At 27.0% G+C, this 18,831-nt stretch overlaps 4 protein-coding genes across 5 annotated transcripts; 1 reads left to right on the forward strand and 3 right to left on the reverse strand.

Moving 5' to 3' along the window:
• LOC117213660 (ankyrin-1-like) lies at window positions 1-5,028 on the reverse strand. Its single transcript, XM_033459196.1, has 3 exons — window positions 3,387-5,028; window positions 1,630-1,973; window positions 1-1,359 (listed from the first exon to the last, which is right to left on the reverse strand). Exons 1-3 carry the CDS (start codon window positions 4,187-4,189, stop codon window positions 797-799), a joined length of 1,710 nt encoding a protein of 569 aa, XP_033315087.1. The 5' UTR covers window positions 4,190-5,028; the 3' UTR covers window positions 1-796.
• Window positions 5,029-6,190: 1,162 nt separating this feature from the next.
• LOC117213614 (serine/arginine-rich splicing factor 7-like) lies at window positions 6,191-8,627 on the reverse strand. Its single transcript, XM_033459107.1, is given in 4 exon segments — window positions 6,191-6,246; window positions 6,249-6,433; window positions 7,757-8,136; window positions 8,408-8,627. Coding segments are annotated over 4 exon segments (612 nt in total). The 5' UTR covers window positions 8,417-8,627; the 3' UTR covers window positions 6,191-6,208.
• Window positions 8,628-8,801: 174 nt separating this feature from the next.
• On the forward strand, window positions 8,802-13,141 carry LOC117213606 (ribosomal RNA processing protein 1 homolog). Of its 2 annotated transcripts, none has more exons than XM_033459094.1 (7): window positions 8,802-9,249; window positions 9,389-9,612; window positions 10,996-11,166; window positions 11,230-11,412; window positions 11,508-11,782; window positions 11,866-12,643; window positions 12,831-13,141. In XM_033459094.1, the coding sequence occupies exons 1-7, from the start codon at window positions 9,024-9,026 to the stop codon at window positions 13,062-13,064; spliced, it is 2,091 nt and encodes a 696-aa protein (XP_033314985.1). In that variant the 5' UTR covers window positions 8,802-9,023; the 3' UTR covers window positions 13,065-13,141. The 2 variants fall into 2 exon arrangements, with proteins under 2 accessions (XP_033314985.1, XP_033314986.1); XM_033459095.1 differs by having other exon boundaries at window positions 9,389-9,522.
• Window positions 13,142-16,426: 3,285 nt separating this feature from the next.
• LOC117213612 (lysocardiolipin acyltransferase 1-like) lies at window positions 16,427-18,481 on the reverse strand. Its single transcript, XM_033459105.1, has 5 exons — window positions 18,287-18,481; window positions 17,764-17,943; window positions 17,438-17,645; window positions 16,702-17,268; window positions 16,427-16,619 (listed from the first exon to the last, which is right to left on the reverse strand). Exons 2-5 carry the CDS (start codon window positions 17,929-17,931, stop codon window positions 16,450-16,452), a joined length of 1,113 nt encoding a protein of 370 aa, XP_033314996.1. The 5' UTR covers window positions 17,932-17,943; window positions 18,287-18,481; the 3' UTR covers window positions 16,427-16,449.
• Window positions 18,482-18,831: the final 350 nt, after the last annotated feature.

Below are 18,831 nucleotides of genomic sequence, written 5' to 3' on the forward strand. Positions count from 1 at the left end.
TTTAAATTGGTATTATTCCTTTATTTAGAACATGTTTTGATATCACACAAATCTTTAGAAGGCACTTTTATCCACAGCCAAAAATTATGGCATTTACATACATATGTATATATCATTTTTAATTATATCTGTCCCAGTTTTACATATTTGAATACTAGACAGTCTTGAGCAACAAGCAAATACTAGTACCTATAATTGAGAAACAAAGAAGAATATGTACATGTGAATTATAATATTATGTAAGAATCTATTTTAAATTTTTCTTTTCCTGTGCTGTGGACCCCGTATAACACGGAATTCATGTAACATGGAACATATCTCTCGCGTTATAAAGGGCCCCACTGTATGTACCAAAATTAATAAAAAAATTATATAATTTTATTAGATAACATATTTTAGTACTTAAATTTTATAAAAAATATTTTGTTAAGCCGCGTGAAAAAATAACAGTCATATAGTTGATATTCTCAAAATTATCATACAGAGACTATACAAACATAAAATATTGTCTATAGTATTATAGATATAATGTTCTAATACAGTCATTTATTTCAAAATTTGAACATTTTCAATAACAATAATTTTGAAATATATTTTTATATAAATATATATTTATTAAATATCTATATCAATATAAAAATGAATAACAATATAATCATCAGATTAATTGACTTTCGAATTTTTGACGAAATTCAAGATTTTATTACAAATTATGTTTCAATAAAAGTAAAGGAAGCTTAATTGGATTAACCATGAATTCAACAGTCTATTAGTAAAAACAGATATAAAGAAATAATTAAGCAGCGAGCTGACGACGTCTACTCAATTCGTGATCTATTAAAATGGAAATATCAGGATGGCGATGAAAAATCGTCGTGCAATAGTTGACTGTTTGACTTGGGTCTGCGCCTGCTTTTAACAACAGACGTACTGCATTAACAAAGCCACTTTCGGCGGCTACTTGGAGGGCAGTCAATCCTTCTACGTTCAATTTCTCTAGCTGTGCAAGGGGTGATGTAACCAACAAAGAAACGGTTTGATGAAAACCTCTTGCAGAGGCTAAATGCAACGGTGTATTACCACCAGCATCTTGTATACTAGGATCTTCTCCATGTTCCAACAGTTTCGCCACCATGTCAGCATAATTTTTTCTAGAGGCAATGTGCAATGGAGTTTCACCATAACGCGACATTATACCGGTTGGCGTGTGAGATATAAGTAAAAACGCGGTGTTTAAAGCACCACACTCGAGGCACTCGTGTAAAGGAGTTTCTCCTCTATCATTCTTCAGTGATGGATCCGCGCCAGCAGCCAACAACGTTTCGATCAATGATTCGATTTCAGTTCTATGATTGTTGTCTGTAATAAAAAAAATTATTTTTATTTATTTATTACAAAAAAATAAGAATAATTGGGAATAAATAGATGTGAAGATTACTTTTGATATTTAAATATACATATAATCTTAATATAATAATAATTGTTTAAATTTATTTCTTATTTATTAATTTTAATTTTTAAGTATAATTTGTTTTAAATATTAAGAAATATGTTGTTATTTAACAAAATACTTTTTAACGATAAAAAAAGTAATGCTTTAATTTATCTGAATGCACATGAATTTCATACCAAAAATAGTGGAGGAAGCTAAAATATGAAGTGCGCTGCGACCTTGATGGTCCTTTGCATTAACAGGACCAGCGCGTGCTAATAAATCAAGCGTTTCTAAAGCTGCTTCAAAATTATGATGTAAATTTTTTGATCCTTGTGCGTGAGCTAGTTGGCGTGTTAATATGTGTAGCGCGGTTAAACCACCGCCAGCTTCTTTCACGCCTGACGGGCAACCATATTTCAGGAGTTCTCCTACAAATTGTAATACATTTCCTGGTCCTCCATTTAAAATCACTCTGTGAAGCGCCGTCTCACCACGAGGGGAACGCACAGCTGGATCGCATCCGTTCGCAAGTAGTAAACTACGAAAGTTGGAAATAATCGTTTTTTATTTTCGATTGTTCTGTATCTATCAAATTGCAACGTTATTACTGGTAAAAATAGGTTGTAAATAAATTTAATTTCAATAAAAATTACGATGTTAATTAAAGATAACAATACAAATAATTTGTCAATACTGAAATTCTATGTTATAGAACAATAGACTTTTAACTCTGCTGCGTTCTTTAAATTATTTTTGATCCAATCTTATTTCTTTATCGTTAAACAATTTTTTAATTTTGAAGAAGACATAAAGGAAGGGTTATTAATGTGAAAAGAATTCCAAAATAAATAATGTGCCGATAAATGTATTGCTAAATTCATTTCAAATGTAATGCTAAAGAATATTTTAAAACATTAGAAATTTTATGATACGATTTAGAAGTCGTTTTAATATTATTCGAAAAAAATAGATAGTAAGTAGAATATTTTTACATTTCACGTGCAAATTATGTTTCTGCGAGTATTTGTTCGTGTTAGTATTACAGAATTACGTGAAATTCTTTCGGGAATATTACATCTTTGAACATCTGGTAACAACATGGCAAGAAAGATATTGAGGAAAATCATATAAACAAGAACATTTTCATGGTTATTAACAAGTTTGATGGTAAAATTCATTAAGAATGATTCACGTATTCATTTACCTCGATCGTAATAATTCCGATGTTTGGATACTTTTTACGACGTCAACATATTTCCCCACTAAAATTCAGTGGGCAAAATTAGAATTCAGTAAAGTCGACAAAATTAGATCGCTGTATTTACTATAGGAAATATTTGAATCTTTTTTCTTCTGTTTAAAAGAATTATATTTTATGTAAGTTTAATATTTGATAGTAATATGGAATATTAAAGTAATAATTCGTATACATAGGAAAATAATAAAAAAAATGTGAAAATAATTAATAACAAGGAACTTTTTAAATTAATTTCTTCAAGAACAAATTTATTATGATTAAAAAAAGGCAAGCACTATTTATATTTTTAGTTATATTTATCTAAAACATACTTATATATAGACATTAAACAAAATAAGTAATACTAACAAATATTTCGAAGACCGAGAAAGATAATATATATAGTCATTGCATCTTTACATTTTTAGATATAACCCTCAAGCTCAAATGAAAAGACTAAATGTATATACACACTTGTGTCAATTTAAAAAAATTGAAATATATTTTTAATAAAATTTCAGCAAATTTAAAAAAATGGATACTTACTGACAATTATTAGGTATAATTTCGAAACTTTCAAATTAAATTTTTCAGGACTGTAGCTCACAATTATATCATTAGTATATACTTGTATATGTTTAACAAAAATCTTATTTAGAAATATAAAACAATTCTAACTTTTAACTTGTACAATTTATTGAAGAAATTTCTTACCTGAGAATAGGGAAACAATGGTTCGTAGCGGCTACTAACAGGGGTGGATCACCTGAAACATTCCAATCCGGTTCGTCCAGGTTTTGTACAGAGTCACTGGCAAGAAGTGCCGCAACGCACTTAGCGTCCCCAGCACGTACAGCTTCGTGAAAATTCAATTCACTTTCGGGATCATATATTTCCTCAACGTCTTTTTGATGAACCACATCTTCTAACAATCCATTAGAAATTTCATAATTGTTTGAAAAATCGCTCGTTTCCATAGTAATATTATCGATAGAGTTTTGCAGTTCTTCTAACTTAAAATTATCCTCCGAAGAAAAATCGGTTCCACGTGTTTCCGACGTTGCATCTTGAGAATCACACTCAGTAAAAAACGCATCAACTTTCATTGATACGAGCGAATTTGAATCTGGTAGTACACTTGAATCACAATCTTTCAACACTTCGTTTCTAATTTCATCAATATTTTTTGCATTTTCATTATCTTCATTGCTAATCGAAGTATTTTCATTTTTCTCTGGAAATTCAGCATCTTCGATATTTTTACATTCTACGGTATCTTTAACTTTCTGTTCGAGCAATTCTGACGTAGAAAGCGTCAGTTTTTCTTGATTAACAAGGATTTTTTCTTGTTCCTGACCACTTGTTGCATGCTTCATCATTGCAGAATCAAATTCGGTGCTTTCCTCGCGCGTTGCTTGTTCTTTCTTGTTGTGCACTACTTTACTGACTACTGTGCCTGTCTTCTTCTCTATGTTCTGTTCCTGTGATATGAGTTCGTTTGTATAAGCAGCAGTCATTCTGATGATAGTTGCTCGCCTTTTAATTGAACCTGATTCTCTGGTAATTGGCTTGACGCCTTTTAAGAGGAAGATAGCTCCACACCGTGATCTACTTTACTGCAGTCATTGCTGTGTTCTGTTTTTTCTCTTTTTTAATACACCTGTTTATTCATTGGTCTTTCGGTACGGTGTAATTGTCTACCATACGATCGAGATATCGGTTGGTGAGTAAAAATTATAAATCTCTGTACGTGAATCGAGTGTGGAAACAACTCATAAAACAGACCAACGAATCACAAATACGTGACTGAAAATCAAATGAGTCTGCTTACGAAGCGTCGCTATGGATTTCTCTGCTTCCCCTCTCCTTCTGCTAAACATCCCCACCTTTACTCTTTACCCCACTTCTCAAAACCCCCTGCGGTGCATTCAAGGAATTTATTGTAGATTGACATACTGAAAAATTGGATCACAATCATGATATATAATCCTTTTTATTTCTACAGCTTTATGCGTTTTAGACATTCACGAATATTGTTTTATCTATCTGCTTCTCCTTCTCATTAATAAAGCGTTAATAGTGCAAGGACTTTTACTTATCAAAATAATTAACATTTTTAGTTTTCAAAGTAACATTTTACCATTCATCACTTTCCTTACATTACGTTAATATGCAGAAAATTTTATTTTTATTTATGCTGTTATATGAAAATAAATAATTTTGATTTAATTATGCAAAAATCGAATACAAGGAGAAACTACAACAATATATAATTTTAGTTTTAATGGCGTAAACTAATTAGAATATGTCATATCATCGTTAACTCATTTTTTATGATTTCATATATACATCGCGGAACATAATTTTACTTTTCATTCACATTTCCAGAAAGATAATTATTTTTTTTTAAACTTCAAATGTTATATTAAAAAGCATTAAAATATATCAATAATATATTAAATATTACTTATATACCAACAATTTGTTTTTTTTTCTATTATTCAATATTTCGAAATTATGCAAATTAATTACTTACAGTTAATTTACTTTGATCAAAAAACAGATTTTGCAAAGAGCGCATTTAGAATATTTTTTGCTTAGAAAAATAAAAAGGTTACTTCGCGAAAATGCGTACAAAACATTTTTTGAAATGATCTGCTCGTTATCTGTAAATATATTCACGTGATATATGTACGTGTGTTATTATATATTATATAAAAAGTCCATGAGAGTCACATTTACTTTAATTTCATGCAAAAACCTCATTTTTAGGTTCTTGTTTAAAATTGTGCAAATAGGATTTGCATACGTATAAATGTATATATATTCTTTTTTTTTTGTTACTAATCTCCTAACTATAATTTTGCTTTACTTCCTAAAACCATTTCTCACTCTTTGTCAAATATTGTAAGTATATATATCTATGTGTCTAGACTTCTTAAGACTGCAAATGTTTCTTAGTATGCCCAACATTTTCTTGTATACATAAATTGTATAAAAATTCTACTAGCCCTGTGTGCAACATCTTACATTTAAGAGTATGTAATCAACTTATTGTGATGATTCTATTTTTGTTATTATAATGTGAAGGAGATTTTAGAAAGCAATATATGATTTAAATTACAACAAATGTATTGTTCATGAAAGGGATATAGTGTGGCCATAAACTAAAATGTTAAATAGTGATATACAGACTGATCCAGATGCACTTAGGACCATAAATATGTGTGTGTATATATATATATATATATATATATATATATATATATATATATATATATACACCTTGAACATTTAAAAAATATAGAAACTATAAATGTATAGTAATATTAATAATAATGTTTTCTCCATCTCTAGTCAATCACAATATCTTAATTATTTAAAGTAGCACTTTTGTGCCAAGAAGTATCACAGGTATCTTCAAATATGTACATATTTCGAAAGGCTAGAAAAGGTTTGCCACAAAAGAGCTTAATTGATAAAATAACATAAAAAATGATGGTCATACACGTATCAAATAAAGAATATACATCGTTTTATTTGCTGTGATATCTAGAAACAGATTTGGATTTGGCGGACTATGATCTTTAGAATCAGATCGCCGTTTATTACAAAGTTTCTCTTTAGTATAATCGCTTCTACTATGAGAACGGCTACGAGATGATGATCGTGAATGCTTGCTTCTTGATCTTGACCTCGAACGTGAGCGAGACCGTGACCTTGATTGCGATTTTGACCGTGAATAAGACCTGGAGTGGGATCTAAAATATATATTATATTAAAATCACGATTATATTGAAACTGCCTACAATTTCGAATTTTATTGCTTTTCTCTATCAAGTACATATATTTATTTATGTCAATTGTATCAAATTTTCTATTTTTTCTATGAATGTAGTGTAGTATATCTTATGCAAAATTTTAAGAGATTTATGGAATAATTGGGCTTGCAAAAATTGCGACAAGTACCCAGGAAAACTATCATAGTTTACTTCATATTCTAATAAAAGTAAAAATTACGGAAATATTAATATACTATTATAGTTTGTAAAATGGATCTTCATATTTTATAACATTTTCTATTTCTTTTCTTTTGCTTAAATGTCAATATATAAGTGTATATATATTATATATATAAAAATATATATATAACATATTAATAAAATTAATTTAAATTGCTAAGTATTACAAATAAAATGCTATATTAATTTTAAAACTAATTATATCTATTTTGTTTCATTATTATTTTAGTTATGTACCGTCTTTACCGAAGGTTGTAGAGTACGTAATAGCAATACCATAAAGAAGAGAACAGAGTACTTATAGAGATGAAATCATATAAATATGTCAGGTATATGGGCGAAGAGTGGCTAGATGAGATGACTTACAGTTTATCTTTTAGTGACCATTAGATCTATTATGATAATTTGGCAAAGATAATAAGACAAAGGAAGAATATCAGAGATACCAGTAGTGCTGATGCGCAAAAACTTTCAGTCTAAGGTGATCTCAGTGGTCGTTAGAAGTATCGCAGTATGCAGAACTAGCCACTCCATCGGCCGTGTTTTCCTCTTTTGCTTGTAGTATGCAGAAAGAAACCAGAGAAATGTGGATATTCTATGCTGTAACTACGTAGTATCACAAAGTGAACCCAAGGCGAATCTGATGAGAATCTCAGTAGCAACACGTTTCTCTTACGTATGCCTGTTCAGCGGGGTCTGCTATAAAAATGTCAATATTATATCGATATTGTTCTTGATAATGAAAGCACTTTGGTATAGTATGTAAAATTTTAATATACAAAATTATTTCGTATTTCATTTGTTTCATACACCAAATATAAAAAAAAATGTCTTTTAATTAATATATATTAAAGTTTATCTTCTAATATAAATATTCTATTATAAAATGTTCAATATTTAAAGACCCAAACCTTATATAAAATTCGTTATTACAAATTACTTTCATTGTACATTTAAGCATATATTTGTTAAATCAAATTCTGCATATATTTCTTGCTTACTTGTCTAATGGTTTTTTGCATGCCATAAAGTTTGTGTAAAGTGAATATGTTCTATACTTACCTTTTCTTACGAGTATTTCTATGTCGTTGACAATTTCTAGCATAGTGACCTCTTTCACCACATTCGTAACACCTATCTTCAGGATGAAATAGTTTGCCTACACCTCTTCTGAAATAACTTCTATCTCTTAATCTTCTCCCATTAGATGCTTCCACACGAGCTCGTCTTCCACATATAGTTCTCCCATCAAGTCCTCTTATTGCATCTTCTGCGTCTCTAGCATCTTCAAATTCCACAAAAGCAAATCCAGGTGGGTTTCTAGCTACCCATACATTCCTTAAAGATCCATAATAAGAGAAAGCATCTTCCAATTCTCGTCTTGTTGCACCATTTCCTAAGTTTCCTACATAGACTTTACAATCTGAAGGGTATCTTGGCATCTGAAAAATATATTTTAATAATTTAATACTGAATATATATAAACAATTTCCTTTATCTTTACTTAATAATGTATTTTAGACAATTAATGAATTTAACTTGTATGCTTTAATGATTTAACTACGACTGTAATATCTATTAATAATATTGAAAAGTATTAAAAGTCATAGCAGTCCTAAAGACTCAGACATTTGTAAACAATATATTATTTCCTTCTACGGAATATTTAATTTCTTTAAAAAATAAAGTATAACATATTCGACAAAATTATACCTTATTCATTGTCGATTAATTTATTGAGCACGAACATACAACGATATAATATACAAAATTTTCAATTTTTCATACTGAAGAAAAAAATTGCATGTCAAGCACGTCAATTTTTTACATTTAGTATTTCGCCGAAATATAGGGGTTGATTAAAGTCCGATTTCTATTTAAAAATATAGATATAAACGATGAAAAATATGGAACTAACTGATATAATTACATATTTCTGTTATAATTTAAATATAATATAGATATAACTTCCTTTTTTCTGCTGTTTTTCAAACAAATAAAACAAATATTGAAAAGACTTAACATTTCCCAATTAAATTATTTCACGTATGTACAATATTAATAGCACAATATTTTAATGATTTCGATTTTACTATTGGTAGAACTGAAATTGATTCAGACCACGTTTTAGACGAACTTCACGATACTGTACTACTGTAGCGTACTGTACGAATTGTATATAATTGCAATTATATATAATTCACGTGTTGACGAAACGTTAGCAAATGTGATTATAAACTTTATATGTTGTAATACATATACATTTATAAAATAATAATTTTAAATTGAAATTTGGGTACTAGTTAAAAATTGTTTAGAATAGTTAAAAATGGCAGTTAGAAAAGCACGTTGTATACGTGAACCGATGCAAAAGTCTATACAACATGTAAAACATATATCTTCAAAGCAAGTGATTGAAAAAGATAAAAAAGCAATTGTTATCGCACAAGAAATTAAATTTGCTCGATTACTTTCATGTAACGATAAAGTAACTCGAGATAGAGTACTAAAAAATTTAAAAAGATGGTTGATAGTTCGTTCACAAAGTACTCTTTGTAAGATTTGTATTCTTGTTAATTGAAATTCCAATTAGTTCTGATTTTTGTTTATCTAAATTTATTTATCTAAATTTTGTTTATCTATTTATTCGTTATATTATTACGAAAAGATATACTTTGTATGTTTTTTTTTTAGCACTTACAAAGGCGGATTTTATGCGATTATGGAAAGGTTTATTTTATTATATGTGGATGTCAGACAAACCTTTGATTCAAGAAGAACTAGCAGAATCTCTTAGTAAAATTGTACATTGTTTAAAAACTAAAGAGGTAGTATTACTCTATACAGAATGTGTTTTAAGAACTTTAGGTATTGAATGGTTTGGTATAGATCAATATAGATTAGATAAATTTTGCATGGTAAGTATTAATATGATACCTTTTTATATAATACACTTATATATACACTCCTCATTAAAAAGATAACCCAGGTGTGCTATCTTTAATTTCTCAATGATGCATGTAAAGTTTTTTGTCTGTAACGTATGATATCAAAAAATTATGAGCTCAGAATATGCAGTTCGTTGAAAGTAATTAAAAGTATTATGAGGTTTAGTGTGTAACAAAAAAAATTGTTTTATTTTAAGTACGAAATGATAATACACTCTGTTAATATGTTTAGAAATTGCTCAGTAGTTTATGATCTATCAACTAGTATAGATTACAGTACAATATTATATAAATTTGTAAGTATGGGACATGGAAAAAATTTAAACGTCTTAAAAAAAAAACAAATTCTTGAACTAAAACAGCAACAGTTATCAATAGCAAAAATATCGAAAGTAATAAGAAGAAGTTATAAAGTAATACACAATTTTTTAAGAAATGTTGAAGATTATAGCAAAAAGTAGTTAACAACGAAACACAGAGTAGAACGTTTACGCTTTGCAAAAAGATTCAACTTGGATGGTCCTGATGGGTTCCAATATTATTTTCATGACATAAGAAAAGAGACAATGTCAGCAATTCGATGACAAATGGGAGGAGGCAGCATTGGACCGGCATCGGTTATTTCGGTAAAACAAGTACCAAGTTCATTAATGGGAGAATGAATAGTGTCTGATACATAAATTTAATCAAAGAACAAATAAATAATCATGCAGAATGCATTTCTGGACTTGATTACATCTTTCAACAAGATAATGCATCTGTACACACATCAAGATTGGTCTAATCATATTTTAATGAAAATAATATATCTATTTTGCCATAGCCTGCACGCTCCCCGGACCTTAATATTATTGAAAATTGCTGGGCAGAATTTGTTCACGGCATATATGCGAATGGAAAGCAGTATCAATACGTACAAGAATTAAAATATGCAATTGTACGCAAATGAGATACGTTAAGTCAAAATTATATCCAGAAACTATATAAATCGATAGCAAATCGTATAATAGAAGTAATAGAAAATAAAGGGGGATGTACCCATTATTAAATAAGTACATATGTTTGATAAGTAATTATTGTTAGTTACAATTTATGTTGATTATTATTTTCTTATTATAGATGTGTTATCATTTCGTTCTTAAAATAAAACAATTTTTCTTGTTACACACTAAACCTCATAATATTTTTAATTATTTTCAATGAACCGTATATTCTGAGCTCGTAATGTTTTGATATTATACGTTACAGACGAAAAACTTCGCACGCGTCATTGAGAAATTAAAGATAGCACCTGGATTATCTTTTTGACAAGGAGTGTGTTAAATTTTTTTATTAATAAATATGTATTTACAGCTAGTTCGAAGAATAATTCGACAGACTTTCCAGAAATGTAAAGAGAATTTATGGGATATTGAATGGGTAAAAGATATTTCTGAAATACTTGAAAAATTATTAGTTGATCCAAAAATATGTATTGGTTTTACTATGCATATAACAGAAATATATCTAGAAGAACTTGCAAAAGTATGTTATTTTATATTAAATATTGATTTATTGTTAATTTATTAACAAGTTTAATTTTTATAGATTAGTGATGGAAATATACCAGAAAATGCTGTTACAGAATTTATTAAACCATTTATTTCATATCTTATACCTATGGATGATGAAAGACAAATTAAACATGTAATGAGACATATTTTTAGATATCTGATTTTTCAATCAGATATTGGTGTGGATTATATGGAAAAATTTAAAGCTTGGAGAAGTGTGAATATTAATGTTTTTTATTATCTTAAAACTTATATGAAATAATTTGTTTATAACTTATAGTGACAATAATATGTATTATTGTTTTTATATAGGCTGGTTTTCCTGCTGGTTCTATTGATGCTATGGAAAAAATAGAAGTGTCAGATGAAGAAGATAATAATATTACCAGAGACGTAGACATTTATCTTGAAAAACAAATGAAATATAATACAGAGAAACCACTAGATCCTAGAGCTGGTAGAATAGATGTTGAATTGCCACAAATACCTTTTAATCCAAGACAGATAGCTGATTTGTTAAATAAGTATAAATTTCATTCCTTATCAACAACAAAATCACGTAGACAATTACGTCGTCTTATTAAAGAGTATGTATTGTGTGATTATCAATTAAAGAATATATTAAAGACATTAGTAACAAACTAATAAATTGATTGAAATATTTTTGTAGGTTTATAGAATTATCAGATGGTAAAATGCCATTAGGCATTAAGGAAATAAGAATTCCAAAAATGCAAAAAAAAAATACAGATATAAAGTCAGCTGCAGTACGTCTTTTAAAATTTGAGCAGGAATTATATTCGGATACGCTACAAGAAGGGCGCAAAAGGAAAAAGAATAAGCAGTTAATACAAGATGAAAGTGATAAATTTAGTGAAGAAGAATCAGAAAATATTAACGACGAAACTAATCATGAAAATAATACTGTAGAAATGAATAATGACGAAACTATAAAAAAAAAAAGAAAAATGAAGCATAAATTAGATTTTACTGATAATTTAATAAATACAAATTCGCAAATATTAGATGAAAATAATCCGAGTTTGAAGAAAAGGAAATCTAAGACAAAAGAAAATCAGAATATTTGTAAAACAGATGCGAGAAATAGTAATTATAAATTAAGAAATAATTCTTCATTATTAATTGAAGATATTGATGAAAATAAAAAAATAAAATTGAAAAAGAACAAGAATATAGCTGCCAAAACACTAAACATTGTCAAACAAGTAAAGAGAAAAAAGTCAACAAAATCAAAAGTTACTGGTAAATGGAATGTTTCTGATAATATAGAACCATCCACTCTTTTGATGGATAATAACAGCACAAAGTCATGTATGGAAATTGATGAAAATTCAGTTACAAGTAACCACGAGCAAAGAAATAATGTACATAATAAACAACCAACTTGGTTGGTACCTATATTAACAAAATTAGAGAATAAAAAAAATGTAAGTCTTATAGCATTTACTTGTTATATATTTTTGTATTTTTATTATTTTTCATAAAATACGTACGTATCTATTTTAAAATGGCAATTAAATTTTCAAACTTACTGTCTTTTTTTATACTGTTTGAAACTATTATAATATGATATATTGATATATATATATATAAATAAATATCTTTATTATGTAGGAAACACCAATAAGCTTAAAAAGAAAACATGAAATAAGTACTACTACAAGTTCTAAAAAACGAGTGAAAATTGCTCTTCACTGTAATACAGCTCAACATACATCTGAATATATTTCACAAATTCGGAAAAGTCCAGCTATACCTTTTGATGCAAACAAGAAACCATTAGCAGGTGTACTAAAAGCAAGCCCTATACCAAGTCCAATTAATCCATTTTATAGAAAAAATGTGTAAAATGTTTGTTAAATTAATAAATAAAGTAATAATCATTTGTTAATAAAACAAATAAAACTACGATTTTTTCAAATAAATTATTCTTATTAATTATTATTTTTCATGTATTATGATGGTTCTTACATATTTTTTTGAAAATTTATAACGCGGGAATAACAATTAACATACGGAAAATACAGAATATGGGAATACAGAGTTATCTACTTAACTCGTAACCCATGTTTGCGACATATAAGATGGCAAGTGTCATGTACGTCTACTGTCAATAAATTGCTATTTACTCGCATTTAACTTCTGATCATGGGCATAAAACTATAAATAAAATAGACCTAACATCATTGATAATTATGTATACGTATATTTGACGCTCATTTTAATTATCTCTGCCAAAACCATTGGAGTGATTAAACACATTAACGTCCAACCATCGGGATCACGGATACTCGAGTGTTCCGGGCGGCCCGGAAAAAATCGGAAGATCTCGTGCGGTGACACACGATATACGAATACTATATTTTTTATGCATAGTAATCTACGGTGCGTGTGACTTTACACTTGTAATTGAAAAAAAGAATTATTGCAATCATAACTATGTATTTTAATTATAAACTTATAAACAATCAAGAGAAAACTTTTCATATAATAATATAAACTTAAATGTATTTATTGCATTTACATTTATTTTCACAATACTATACTAAAGTTTCATACATACTTACATTTACATAATAATAAAGTTTCATCATATATATGTATATTTCTCGCATCATGAAATACATACACATTGGAACAAATATATTATTTTGATTTTTTTATAATTATAATATATATATATATAATTATATAATAATATAAACTGTAATTATATAATATAAATTATATGATTATATAATTACAATTTATATTATTTTTCTTTTTGTCTATTTTTGTGTGATGACACACACATTACATGTAACAAATATATATCCTAATGTTTAAATAACAAAAATATTTAAATGTATTTATGGTTTAAAAATAGTATGAAGTATATTGAAAATGAAAAGATTAAAGTGTATATTATTATTCAAGCCAAATAAAAAATGATATTTTATTAATAAATTATTTTAAATTCGTAAGCAATCAATATTAATCTATTTGCCTCTTGTCTTAACTGAGGTAAGTAAAATTTTAATACCAATGATAATGAAAGTTTTAGAAAAAGCAGATAATTTAAATAGAGAAGTCTTTAAAATTCTTATACAACCTTCTTGTTTGAATACTGTTCATAAAAGTACACTAATACACATATGTTTTTGGCACATGAATTCACTTTTACTTATAACATTTCTATAGCTATAGAAAAATAGAGGATCAGCTACTATTACGAAACCAAATACTTAAAAATTATATTCTATGCATTTCATTCATATATTACATAATATTTTTAGTTTTAATACTAAGTTCCATTACAAAAGAATTGAAACTTGTAAGATTGTTTGTATAATTCAGTCAATACGAAAAGTAAAAGATTATATTTCATACCATTTAAATACATTGAAATGACACTTTAAGAAATTTTAAGTGCATAAGTATCTCATACTTTACTTTGATTGAATTTTAAATTTCGCAGGATTTTGAAATGTTTCACGAAAGTAATTTTATTTTATACCATATATGTATGTACATTTGTACTTTGAAATATGAGATAATGAGGCACTGTGTCCATCGTTAGCTAGATTGACTTTAATTATGATTCCTAAAAAATATTCAAACCAAATATTATAGCATCATGCAAATTAAAAAATACATATAAATATCTGTCATTATTTAAATACATACATATAATACTGCTTGTATTATTATATCATTATATTATAGATAGATTAAACATCTTCGAAAAATTATAATGCTTAATGCTGTTAAAATTTATGATCATAAAATTCATTAATTATTGCTAAACTACATATCTATCATTCGAAATTAATTATCATTTCATTTTATATTGTTTTTCAATAGTTATAATATAAATTATTGATAAAAAGCAAAATCGAGATTCTTTTTTAAAAATTTGTTACAGTATTCAAATTATACTCAATAAAAGTATCATTATAACACGCATTTGCAACACATTTTAAGAAATTTGTACAATATCTATGATTTTTAAAGTATAAAAATTGTAGCATGCGTGCGCTCAGTGAATTATATTTAATTTAGAACTCTTTTTGTAATATCAAACTATATGTGTTAAATTAATATTATAATCTCTAGCAATAACATGTAATAAACTGAATATTTTTATACACATTTCATGCATAAATTTTGTATAAAGTACGTTCCTAAGTAACACAGAAAGTTTTCTGAAAATTGATCTGGTAATTTGTGTAAATGTAATATTTTAATTGTTTGTAATGTACAATTTTTAAAATGTCTGAAATATTTATATATGACATAAATAATTAGAGTTTTGTACCATTATTATACATTTTGATATTAAACATTGTTAACCTAATTGTATGGTTGGTTGAGTGTTGGATAAAAAAGGTATTTGAAAATTTGTTAATTTTTCTATGATTGTACTTTAATATTAAATACTTCTTTTCTCAGGTTTTAGAAACAAAAATAAAATATTGTCATATATATAAATCGAAACCATTTTTTATAAATATTAACACTGAATATGAGAAAAGGATAGTACATCCTAAACATTTAAGTTAGCAAAATATATTTTTTTTAAAACTTGTCGATATTAGTATCAACTCTCCATAGTTTACAAACTGTATCAAGATATAAACAAAATTATGAAAAACAGTAATTTTTAAACCATAGCACATGGTATAAAAGAATAAATTAAATATTATGGTGTATATATGATATATACAATCTTTATTTTCTATAATTAGAACTAAAAAATGTAAAATATAAATTCTTTTTTATAACTCAGTAATCTATGGAGGGCTAATTTTCCCACAACATTAAAGTATTATAATTTTATAGTTCCATCATTTTTTTTATCTAGTACACTATAGTAATACCTTTAATTTATGATATTAGACTAGCATTATTATTATATATTTCAGTCAAATATATTAAATTGTGTTTGTTCTAAAACAACTTTTTTAAATTAGTTCATATTAAATTTATATATTATCTATAAGATAAGTGTTCCCACATATTCTATGCTCTGCTTTGAATTGTCATTATACCACTTAAAATTTCTAATATATAAACTTGTTAAAATTAATATCTTTCATCGATTTTTGAAAATTAAATCAACTTTAATTTACTCCAAATTCATATATAGATTATTTATGAATGTCTAAAATATTTATAATAAAGTTTTAGAAATAATTTAATTTAATATTGGAATTTAATACTGAAATCTATTTGCATTAAATAGTTTAAAATTTTATTCATCATATTTTTTTGTAAGGAAGTGTGTTCTCCAACGCCAATACCATCCCATTTCAAGTTGATTAAAACCAGTAGTAAAAAATGATAGAGCAATAAAAAAAACTGAATGTACCAGTGTCCATAATTGGAATACTGGTGAAATAATAAGTAAAACTATCATACATCCTGAAATTTAAAAAAAAAGATACGATATTTTTAATAGAAATATTATCAAAAATTAGTGAAAATAAGTAGAATAAAATATTACCTGTTAGAATGCTCCAGAAACTAAAGGCAATATGTAAAGGACGTAATTTTGTTAACGGCCAAATTTCAGCAGGAAAAGTTTTCTTTTCATAAAATTGTTTTAATATTTCTTCTTTGTTAAACCACTTTTCTTCTAACCATCGCCTTAATGTTAAATCATCTGTTGGCACATCCGATGATGGTATTCGCTTAATATGAAAATGTACTTCATTTGGTAATTTTCCTTTGATCAAATCTAATTCAGATTGTGGAATATAATCAGGATATGCAATCGTTAAATCATAAACAGCATTGAGATAACTTGCTTGTTGAAGATGTCGAACTAAATAACTGAATCCTGTTGTCTTTGGATGAAGAGTAAAAGAATATTGTGGCAGAACATGTTGCATGGCATATTTATCAGATTTCTCTTTGCTGTTTTTTGTTAGATCAGTACCCTCGGGAAATATAAGCAATTGAGAGCGCCTATCAAGAGCCACTAAATAATCCAAGGTACGTGACAATCGGTTTTGATCTTCTTCCCAGCGACGAGTTATATAAAGGAAACCATACATTTGCATTATCCATCCTGTTATATAATGACATTATTTTGTTATGTTATTTAAGAAAAACAAATGGAATAACAATTAAGTTTTTAATGATCATTGTATAAAAATGATGTGGTAGTTATGGTATTATGAAAGGTATGTTATGAATATTTTTGGAGTATGTGGGATTATGATCACTTATCGTATTACCTGGTCCTGGAATATGTCGTATAGGATCCTTTAAAACAAATTTTAATCTATGAGTTGCTACATTAGGTAAACATGCTTGATACATTGCAGCCCACAAAAAATTCCAATCCACCCGTGTTCTATGATTCATTACAAGAACAGCAGATTCATTTGGAGATATATGGTCTCCTGATACCAAAATTTTTACACCAAATACTTTTAAAAGAGCCTAGAATATATTGAAATTATTAGCTTATTCATGATACAATTACATAACTCACATGTAAGGAAATTTTGACTCTGAAACAAAAAAAAAGAAAGAAAAAGAAGACATTTATTTTGCTTACTGTGGAATAAAGTTCCCAACAAGCAAGTAATAGATCGCCACATTTTCGAAACTTTGGAGGACTAAAAAATAACAGTGGTAACATAGGGCAAGCAATAAATAGAAAACCAGCCACTATGCTGCTGTACCATAGTGCACAATATAAAGTACCACGTAAAAGTCCACGCATCTCAAATTGTGTCTTGAATATTTAAAGAAATATGTAATAATATATTTATTTATAACAATTATATGTATAAAGCTTAAAAACTTATCTATTATTATAAAATATATGTACTAGAAATACATACCTTAGAACATTTACTTATAATTAAATCATATATCATATAAAAGAATTATAAGGCAAAAGATAGAAACTTTTGTTTATAACGAAATATTTTTAGTTTATAAAAAAAGAGAAAATTTTTATTTTTAAATAATATTTAATATTAAAGAAGTAGGAACAGCAGAAGTGTAAGTTTAATATAAATTAAATTAAATGTTTACAAATTTGCATATATAATATTTTGAATAGTAGAACTTACCTTGTCATGTGTATGTTTTAAATGAACTACTTTTTTCAAGCATTTAATGTTAACTGAAATGTTCTGAAATGTTTTCTTTGGCTTCTCTTCTATCTTACTAGAGGGGCTTCCTCTACTTCACCCCTTTCACCCCATTCTCCACCCAATATCTACTAAGTTCTGGGATGCTGTGTTGGACCATTATTGATCTGTTAAAACAAGGGGAAAGTTCATAATTGTTTTTAAAATTTTGATTTGTTTCCACAGTTTCTTTATAAATGTTATAAGAATAAATATTATAACAAAAAGATATATGTGTGTATATGCAGTAGAATAGATCTTTGTCATTTGTTTTTACTTTTTTGTTTTATGATTATGTTGATAATCTTAACTTTCTATTTAAGTTTGTTTTACTAATACAAAAATATATAATTACATAAATTAAAATGAACAAAAAAAATATAACTAAGCTAGTATAATATATTTTTACTAAGGTGGAAAAGTTATCAATTATTAATATAAAAATTGTTGCAAATTATACAAATAAAATATTATAGATAATAATG

The sequence above is a fragment of the Bombus bifarius genome, unplaced genomic scaffold (genome assembly GCF_011952205.1).
Source record: "Bombus bifarius isolate JDL3187 unplaced genomic scaffold, Bbif_JDL3187 scf7180000009125, whole genome shotgun sequence".
In the NCBI taxonomy this organism is placed as follows: Eukaryota; Metazoa; Arthropoda; class Insecta; order Hymenoptera; family Apidae; genus Bombus; species Bombus bifarius.